Source organism: Chelonoidis abingdonii, chromosome 11 (assembly GCF_003597395.2).
Source record: "Chelonoidis abingdonii isolate Lonesome George chromosome 11, CheloAbing_2.0, whole genome shotgun sequence".
In the NCBI taxonomy this organism is placed as follows: Eukaryota; Metazoa; Chordata; order Testudines; family Testudinidae; genus Chelonoidis; species Chelonoidis abingdonii.
Window position 1 is genome coordinate 25,384,452 of NC_133779.1, and position 9,769 is coordinate 25,394,220.

The 9,769-nt window shown below is 49.3% G+C and overlaps 4 protein-coding genes across 10 annotated transcripts in view; 3 read left to right on the plus strand and 1 right to left on the minus strand.

Annotated features, from left to right (window-relative positions):
• The window catches only part of LOC116824745 (uncharacterized), an 864,335-nt gene that overhangs the window by 389,019 nt on the left and 465,547 nt on the right, over window positions 1-9,769 (plus strand). For 3 of the 7 annotated variants that reach the window (XM_075070360.1, XM_075070361.1, XM_075070357.1), the window contains exon 3: window positions 5,035-5,117. The exons of 3 other annotated variants lie outside the window; for them this stretch is intronic. Coding sequence is in view for 1 of the 4 variants with exons in the window: in XM_075070357.1 (XP_074926458.1) it covers window positions 5,035-5,117 (83 nt within the window). In the remaining 3 variants the exon portion in view is untranslated. Of the gene's footprint in view, window positions 1-3,063; window positions 3,114-5,034; window positions 5,118-9,769 lie in introns of those variants that run through there. One more of the 7 variants, XM_075070363.1, reaches the window with a different exon arrangement.
• The window catches only part of LOC116829256 (uncharacterized), a 385,131-nt gene that overhangs the window by 88,745 nt on the left and 286,617 nt on the right, over window positions 1-9,769 (minus strand). The gene's annotated exons all lie outside the window — the stretch shown is intronic.
• LOC116831252 (uncharacterized) overlaps window positions 1-9,769 on the plus strand; it is a 110,396-nt gene that overhangs the window by 16,185 nt on the left and 84,442 nt on the right.
• The window catches only part of LOC116824014 (uncharacterized), a 585,485-nt gene continuing 577,938 nt past the window's right edge, over window positions 2,223-9,769 (plus strand). Inside the window, 1 exon segment of the mRNA XM_075070378.1 lies at window positions 2,223-2,340. Coding sequence (XP_074926479.1) covers window positions 2,316-2,340 — 25 coding nt within the window. The 5' untranslated portion in view covers window positions 2,223-2,315.

Sequence of the window (9,769 nt, forward strand, 5' to 3'; positions counted from 1 at the left end):
GGGTGGGGGAACAGTGACCTCAGGGAGGCCTGGGGCTGGCTGAGCACTGCAGCTGGTAACGCAGGGGCAGCAGTGAGTGCTGGAGGTGTGAGCCAGGAGCACAGGACTGGACACTGACTTCTCCTGTCCCAGGACACCCACCCCCGGCTGTGTGCAGGGGCTGCAGCTGAGCTGCCCTGCTGAGACAGCCTGTGCACCCATGGACAAACCACCTCTTCCTGCAGCCTAATACAGTGGGGTCTGGGGACCTTCAGCTCCCCCACACTCCAGTTTCCCCCACACTCCCCCTCACACACCCCTACCTTCAGCTCCCCCACACTCCCATTTCAGTTGTTTCATAGTGTCCTGATGGTTTTCCACTGATGGTTTGGGCAGGAGCAAGGCTGCTCAGTTGAGTCCATGAAGTAGACTTTCAGTGTCAATGCTTTGTTCCGTACATATGATCCATACACTAATCTCTCAGTCACTGAGTCTTGGCCAGTGATGAGCTTTCTGTAGACACCTCACAGGACCATCCTCCAAGCGATGTGTTTGGTGTGATGGGTTTGTCAGGTCTCAGGTGAGAGCTGCTGGCAAAGACCAAGTGACCCTTTGCCAAGGGATCTCTGTGTCACTTCTAACTCCCGTAGGCCAGGGAGAGGACGACTTTCTGCCAATGGCCTTCAGGACGGGTGCTGAGTTCACTGCAGTGCCTCATGTCGCCTCTCTATTTCTCTTCTCGCTGTGCTGTCTGGGACGCTGCCCCTCTTCCTGCTCCTCAGGCCACCTCGTATCTACTCCATGTGCCAGGCTGCTGGCAGCCCCCAGGGAGAGGCCATCCAGCCCATCAAACTAGGGCCCAACTGCTGGGCCTCAGGCCTTCTGGGGTGCAGCTCTGTGAGTCCCATTGGCCCCTGCCCCAGGGGTGCTACGGGGCATGTCCTTCTAGTGTGTCAGGGCTCAACCCCCTGGCTGAGGCCTCTGGGCACTTTCTTCCTCTCTCGGGGCACCAGGTGAAACAGCAAAAGAGCCGACTGTCGGCAAACAAGGGTAAATAAAAGAATGAAAGACAGAAACGGGGAAGGAACTGTGGACAGCTCCCATCAGGATATGGGCCCCTCTTACTTCAGAGAGCCCTGGGAGCGTCTCAGTCCCCTTCAGAGCTTACTGGGTCCCCAGTGCAAGTTTTAACCTGCTCCCCCTTTGAGCTCCGGGATCCCTACCCTCCCTCAGTGAAGGCCAGAGCCCCGAATGCTGCCAGCCCTCTCCTTGGGGCTGGAGATGCTCCACAGACTGTTCCCTTCCCAGGGTTGCTGTGATGGAGTAGGGGCTGTCTGTGTGAGGGATGGGAAAGCAGGGGATGTCTTTAGGTGAGGGACAGGATCTTTAAGCCTGTAACCTGAGCCAGGCAGGGGGGAGGGGGAAGCACCTGTGCGGAGGAAATGGGAGAAAGGGATCCGCTGGCGGGAGGAGAGGCAGGTCAGTTTGGGTTTGGGGCTGTGAGGGCGGAATTCAGGGTCTCCTAAGCTCGGATCCAAGCACCCTGAAAGCCCAGAAGGACTCGATGGAGGGGTCCTGACTGTGCCTGCAAACTCTGCTGTAACCTGCGTTCCTGTTGTCCAATAAACCTTCTGTTTTATTGGCTGGCTGAACGTCACTGTGGGGTCCAGGAAGAGGGGTGCAGGGCCGGACTCCCCCACACTCCGTGACAGTTGCCCCCTGCCCACCCCCCCAGAGTAGAGTAGGTCTCTCCTGTTAACTCCTGCTCCAGTCCTGACTGCCTAGTCCAGACTAAAGCAGCAGTTTAACTCCTTCTGTGCCAGCGTGGGGTTTAAATAGCGCTTCACAGGCACCCAGGCCCAGGGAATGGCCCCCTATCAGCCCCATACCTGATGTGGTGGGGAGACCCACTGGCAGCACTGCCCTTCAGGTGCTGCTCCCACTCCCTCCCCCCCCCTTTACTGCCACCACAGTGTCTGTCACCTTCACTTCCTGAGGGGTGACCCCAGAAGGTGTGTTTTGTTATCCCTTTCCCTACCCCCAGGATCCATTGCGCACCCTCCGTCACTCACCTCTGTCTGAGGAGATAAGATGGGTCATGGGGTGCAGGAGATGATCTGCTGCAGATCCATCACTGAAGGGTGGCAGCCTTGAACCCCCTTGAAGGTTGCCGGGATGCTGATGTGCACTGGAGGAGAACTGGGGCTTGACTGAGTCCAGGACCATTTGACCCACACTGTGTGTCCCTGTAAAGCCTGCTCTGCATTGCTGCCAATTGCTGCTGGTGGCGTTGCGCCCGTAAGTCTCTGTAACGCTGTCCCCAGTGACTCGAGAGCATGAGCACCAGCCTCAGGCAGACTGGTAAGAAGCAGGGAACAACCCAAATTGGGTGTGAGGTCTGTGTGGAGATTTCACCAACCAAGAATCCAGTGTAAACGCATCAGGCTGTGTAACAGCATTAACATGGAATCACAGACAGTCCCCTTGGATGATCCCATATATCTCACCACGCAGGTGAGCTCACCTTTGTGACAGATGGTCCCTTACTCCAGGGTTCTCAACCTTTTTCTTTCTGAGCTTCCCCCCCCCCCCCCCGCAAGATGCTATAAAAACTCTGACGGCCCACGTGGGCTCAGTAACTGGTTTTCTGCATATAATAAGCCAGGGCTGGCATTAGGGGGCAGCAAGCAGGGCAACTGCCTGGGACCCATGCCATACGGGCCCCATGAAGCTACATTGCTTAGGCTTTGGTTCAGCCTCAGTTGGTGGGGCTGAGGGGCCTAGACTTCAGCCCATGCGCTGGGACTTCAGCTTTCTGCTCTGGGCCTCGGCAAGTCTAATGCTGGCCGTGGCTTGGCAGCCCCCCTGATAACTGCTCGTGGCCCCCATGGGGGCCCAACTCCTGGTTGAGAACCACTGCCTTACCCACGAATCACAGCAATGTTCAGATTACTGCCAGTCCCGAAGGACCAGTCACTTCCTTAGGTCAATTGAATCTTAGAGCTCACAAGAAAGACAACACTTGTAGCCAGTCTTGTATAACTTGTGTTAAGATTTATTTAAAAGGAAACGAGAGTTGTTTACAAAGTTAAAGTAGATTAAAGCAGATGAGTTACAGTCTTAAATTTCAAAAGGTAATAGAAGCTTCTGTAATAAGCAAGCTTACATATTCTTTTAGGACTAATGCACGCTAAGCAACTGGGGATCTCTTGCTTATGCTAGAAAACCTTTGCCCCAGAGTCCAAGCATCATCCAGATAATCAGTTCCTTCTGTATGGGGGTTTTTACCCCCTTCCTGCCATGTGCTCTGAGCTGCAAACTCAGCAAAGAGAAGTGAAGAGAGCACAACAGTCTTGTGTCTTCTTTAACATCCCATAATAGTCTCTCTGGTGTGGATGGACCTTTCCTGCCAGGCAGGGTGTAATGCATTCGCTTGCCAATCAGCACTTCACCTAGGGAAAGTCTGGTGATTTACATAGTCACAGAGCCTCACAATGCAACTAGTCAGATGTTAACCCAGGCAGCAACTCACAAGCATTCAGTAAAGTCTAAACACTAAACACATTGTTATAATTCTAATACCTGTTTTAACAATACTAACCCAGGGGAGCCAGACTGATTCCAGCCGTGCCTTTGTCCATGTTCAGTTAAGACTTAGGAGCTTTGCAAGAGCTAACACCTCATCTGCCAGTGTCACAGGCAGGATGGGCAGGGATGGTGTCTGTAGCCTCTGTTTGCAGCAGCTGGGAATGGCTGACAGGGGATGGATCACTTGATGATTCCCTGTTCTGTTCATTCCCTCTGAAGCACCTGGCACTGGCCGCTGAGCTAGATCACTCCATCATTGGGGATTTTTAAGAGCAGGCTGGACAAACCCCTCTCAGGGATGGTCTAGACCAGTGGTTCTCAAACTTCTGTACTGGTGACCCCTTTCAAAATAGCACGCCCTCCGTGTGACAGGAGGCCCCCCCCCCCCCCTTATAAATTAAAAACACTTTTTAATATATTTAACACCATTATGAATGTTGGATGCAAAGCACGGTTTTGGTGGAAGGTTTACATCTCGCGACCCCCTGTGTAATAACCTCATGATCCCCTGAGGGTGCTGACCCCCAGTTTGAGAACCGCTGAGCTAGATGGACCACTTGGTCGACACAGGGGCCGTTCTTATGTTCACAGTCTCTATCAGGAGTAACTACTCAATGGGGATCACAGAAAGACACGAGATGTGCTGAGACAAGGAGGCCCAGTCTCAGCGCCCCGGGGTCACACTTCCCAAAAGCTAAAACTAGGCCCAGCCTATGAAAGGGCACTCCCAGGGGAGACTGTATAAAGGCTGGAGCATCAAACAGCTTTGTAACCTGAGAGAGCTGCCTTGGGGCAATGACAGGGAGAATGCCCCAAAGTGGCTCCTTTGATTCTGCATCTTCTCTGGCCTTGGTTCATAGAATCACAGAACCAGAAGGGACTTCGAGAGGTCATCTAGTCCTGTCCCCTGCACTGAAGGCAGGAGGAAGTATTATCTAGACCATCCCTGAGAGGTGTTTGTCCAACCTGCTCTAAAAATCCACAGTGATGGAGTGATCCACTATGACCCCCCCCCCTCGATCTCTTTCCGCAGCAGATCCTCCTTCCTAGGCAGTCATTTCCCATTTTGTACGTGTGCAACTGATTGTTCCTTCCTAAGTGAAGTACTTTGGATTCGTCCTTATTGAATTTCATCCTATTCACTTCAGACCGTTTTCCAGTTGTCAAGATCATTTTGAATTTTATTCTATCCTCCAAAGCCCTTGCAACCCCTCCCAGCTTGGTATCCCGCAAACTTGATAAGTGTAACACAGAGACTCTGCTGCTGGGAGGGTTTCACCCTGTCTCAGAGGGTTACACCCTGGTGGGAGGGGGCTAGGCCTGTACTGGGATAAGGTCACTCTGTGCTTCACAGTGTGGCAGAACCTAGAATGTCCATTAGCAGGGGAAATCCTAGGGGGAATTGGCCTGTGGAATGAACAAGTACCCCGTCTGAATGCTCTCACATTGCCCTTCTCGCCCTGGCAGGCTGCAGAATAATGTCCACATTTTGCTCCAGATCATCCCATCCTCCCAGGGGGAAGGAAATGGCTGTGATGGAGCTGGCTCAGGTAAGGGATTATCAGGGAGCTGGTGGTGGGTTCTGCTTGGAGGGAGAGGAGCAGTAAATGCATAGGAGGGTGGCAGCTGCTCGAGGTGGTGGGAGGCAGGAACTATCTAGGGTGGGGAAGGGGAGGGGACCGGATGTGACAAACCTGCTGAGGCTTGTGTAATGTAGGGTGTGATGGGTTGTCACCCTGGGGTGCAGTGTGGGGGCTTCTGGGAACCCTTGTGCCCTCTAGCCCTCAAGATGGACTGGCCCTTCTCACACTGCTTTGCTAGAGATTCAGCCAGACTCTCCAGGCCCTGTTATCACCCACACGACAGCAGGTGGTGCCATACACCCAGCTAAGCTACCTGAATGCTTTACCTAAACCACTCAAGGACAGAGTGAAGACATCAGCCAATTTCCCAGCTCCCCAACCTTGCACACCTGCTGTGGTAGAAATCCAGAATGATACCATCTTTTAGTGCACAGGGATCTGTATAATGTAAGCTCATTTATATAGTTCGCATTTCCCTTCATATGGGGAAGATACGCACAACAAGCTTGTGCTAACCAAGCTCAGATTTTCCCCAGACACTCACTCAAAATACACTGATTACGATAAAGGATAAAACAAGTTTATTAACTACAGAAAGATTTTAAGTTGTTATAAGTGATAGCAAACAGATCAAAGCAGATTACTTAGCCAACAACCAAAAACTCAAATAAGCCTAATATACAAAATGGATAGAATTTGAATTAGCAATTTCCCACCCTGACTGATGATAGAAGCAGTCCCCCACCCTACATAGCTTTTCCATATGGTGGGAACCCTTTGTTCCAGACTCAGTTCCCAGTCCAGTTAGTAGAAAAATACAGGTAGCAAAATGGAGTTCATTGTCATGTGGTCTGGTCACATGCCCTGCTGAGTCATAGTAGGAAATAACCCCCAGCCAGGGCTGGGAAAATTTCCCAGGCTCCCAATGCTGGAGCCGGAATCTACAGACACAGACATTTCATTAGTTACCCCCCCCCCCCCCCCCCAATCTTTTGTGGCAACTGCAACCTTTATCGGTGATGATTTGATATTTTCTTCTTTAGGTCATTGATAAAAATGTAAATAGCACAGTGCCAAGAACCATTCCGTGTGAACCCCCTAAAAGAATCCACTCAATCACGCTTCCCATTAACAATCCACTGTTTTTAATCTATTTAAAGTATGTTGTGTTATTTTGTTCATTTCTAGTTTTCTAGTCAAATGTTGGCCGAACCAAGTCAATATGCCTTACAGAAGTCGTGGTATTAATCAATACTATTAGTGCAGCAAACTTTTGATCTCATCCAATAAGGATATCCAGTTAGGTTATGATAGGCCTCTGTTGTCTCGAACCCTTTTTACATTGGTACTGATGATATTATCCTCTTAATTCTTATTAATGAAATCCTATTCATCCTCCATTCTCTAGCCCAGTATCAATGTCAACTAACACTCTCTTAATTAAGCGGTCACCTCTTTATCACTTTAAAATTGGCACAGTATTAGCTTTATTCCCGTCTTGTCGGGAATTTCCCCCGTGTTCCAAGTCTTAATTAAAATATAAGAACTAGGTCACCAAATGAAATTAAGGCAGCAAGTTTAAAACAAATGAAAGAAGTTCTTCTTCACACAGGCACAGCAGCCTGTGGAACTCCTTGCCTGAGAGGTGTGAGGCTAGGACTGTAACAGGTTTTAAAAGCGAAACTGGATAAATCATGAAGTTAAGTCCATTAAGTGCTGTCAGCCAGCTGGGTAAGGAATGCGTCCTAGCCTCTGTTGTCAGAGGATGGAGATGATGGCAGGAGAGAGATCACTTGAATCATGCCTGTTAGTTCACTCCCTCTTGGTACCTGCATGCCACTATCGTAGACAGATACTGGCTAGATGGACTTTGTCTGACCCAGATGGCTTTTCTTATATAACAGACCTCCCACTCCTCCAACCAGGTCTTCAGAGCTCTTGCATACAAGTTATCAGAACCTGCTTATTTCAACACAGCTGACTGTAATTACTGCTGTTTTAATGTCCTCGTGGTTTCGTTGAATGGAAAGACTCGTCGTTCAGTCAACATCTCGATATGACTTAGCGATCATCGGGTTCTCAAATCCAGGAGAGAAATATTATGAACACTTTTACCTCTTCTGATTATTCTTGATAATCTGCGTCATTTCCATTCTAGTAAATTTACCACGTATCATTGTGAGGATGAATTTGTACTTAATATACTTTAAAAAAACTGCTTCTTATTTTCATTGATTAATCATGATTCTATACTTCCCGTACAATGTTCTACAATTCTGACCTTCGTAACTATGTCTTTACTTAAGCTACTAATGATTTTTTGGAGGTGTTGGAGCCTACCAGAACCACCAGCAGGGTCCAGAGACAGGCCCCATTCCTGTTCAACTCTGGCTAGTAGGTATGTGATAAATGTGAGATCCTGCCTCCGTCTGGTCAGATGGGAGACACAAAGGTCTTCTACCCTCTGATGTCCCTGGCTGCTCTAAGCAAGGTGAGTGGCTCTTAACACGTGCTCCCAGATTTGCCATTTCCTTGGTGCTGCGTTTCAGGAATAGTGCGACTGTGATGGGGTCAGCAGGTCTGAGTGTATACTTTGCTCTTTCAGGACCGGTGACTTCGAGAGGTGCCTGTGTATTCACGGAAGAAGGGCTTGCTGGCCCCACTCAGAGAGCCCCTACAGAAGTCAGCCAGAGAACTACGAGACGCGTGGTCTTGTGGGTAAGGATCTTCTCCCCGGGTTATTAGAAGCTTGTGGGTCTCTAAAGACTGGTAGAAGAACTATAACCTTTATTTCATCATAGTAAGTTTGACAGTTTCTTGTCCCCTTTTTGCCTCATCTCCCACCCACTAGTATAATATTTTGACATGTGCCTTTTTAGTGCGTCAGTCATTTTGAAAATCTGCATCGAATGTAATCCCTTATTGAGAGCATAATAACTACATTAAAACTGTAGCTTTCATGCCTTTTCCTCTTGTAAGAGGAGAATTGCTGCCTGTAAATTCTAACTGAGTTAATAGTGGTGATTCATGCATGGGCTGTTGTGACAGTCAGTGAGCGCCCTCTTTTATAGGAGAGCATATAATGTGCATCTCAGGATCCCACTGGGTGAAGGAGAACAGAGCTTTGGAGGGAGGAGAAGGGCGGAGTAGTAATTCTGGGGCCAGACATGGGTTGGTGTGTGCGAGTTAGAGGTAAGAAGCAGCAGGAGATGAGGCTGTGGAGAGGAGGAGGGACACAAGAAGCTCCCAAGGTCGCCGGAGCTGTGACAGCTGAAGGTAATGGACGAAGGGAGGAGTGTGGAGGAAGGGCACCAGGAATGGCTGAGTGGGTCAGTGGGAGGAGGAGATGTTTGGGATCTAAGAGTCTTGGGGGATCCTCAGACTTTAATCCCCTACCCAACCCTTGTTGCTTTAGAGCCTCCGAACTCCAGTTTATTTCTGTCAGTTCACTTCTTTATACAATCCCTCCCTCACAAATATATTTAACTCTTGACTCCCTTCTCTCACTCATTAGCCCCCTCCCCATATAACCTTCCCCATCTCTATGCACAGGACCGGGCCACCCGATTCTGAGTCCTGCTGCATTCCTCCCTCCCGAGCTAGGGCCCCTACCCAGGCCACAAAATGGGCACTTTGTTCATTGAGGTCACAGGCTGGTAGGTGGCCTGTACAATTTTTCATACACCTACAAGATTACGTATTGTAAGCTTCGCCCTCGTACCTGGTACTCAAAGTTAATGGAGGAGATGAAATTTGGTGAAACACACAGAAACTTGATCTATAATTAACATCATAGGCAAGGAATCATACCGATTAGATAAGATAAGATAGTAAGAAGGTCTGTACTGTGGCATTACTACAAGCTATGGACACCATTGGAAACAAATGAAAACTGGTAAAACTAGGAAGGTATTTGGCTCTGGTTTCTTATGGTAATAGGATGCGATATACCATTATCTGCTCTTTTACTCTTGATCTACCACTGATGTCAATAGGCTGCCCCAAACCATCACCTGGGCTTTGGAGTCCCATATTAAGCATCAAGGCCTATTAATACTCATGATTTACATTCACTTATTCATAATAATTTCCAATATAATGGAATGCACCAACTGCTGAGATACTTCACAGCACCTATTGCTGGAGCCCGCCCAGACTGCCTTCTTTCAAGAATCCGTGCTTGATGCCACCGTTGATGGTTCCTCATTAGCGCTGAGAAGAGGGTGCCGAAATTATCATGACTGGATATGTTCCTTAGGCCTTGTTCAGTTAAAATCCCACACCTCCACATAAGCCTCCACCTAATACAACACGCACTGGCTATCAGCACTTAAGCCCCTCTCAGTGCATTGATCAACGATCGTACAGCTATCCTGGAAACGTCTCTCACTCTCACAACCTTGGGAGGCAGGCAGTCCCGTGCTCGACAGACAACCCCCGACCTGAAGCAAATACTCACCAGCAACTGCACACCACCCACACCGAGAACACCAACCCAGGAAACCAATCTCTGTAGCAAACCTCGCATGCCTACTCTGTCCCCATATTACTCTAGCAAACACCATCACAGACCACCACCAATCCAGCCACCACTACGGCTTCATTCACTGCACGTCTGC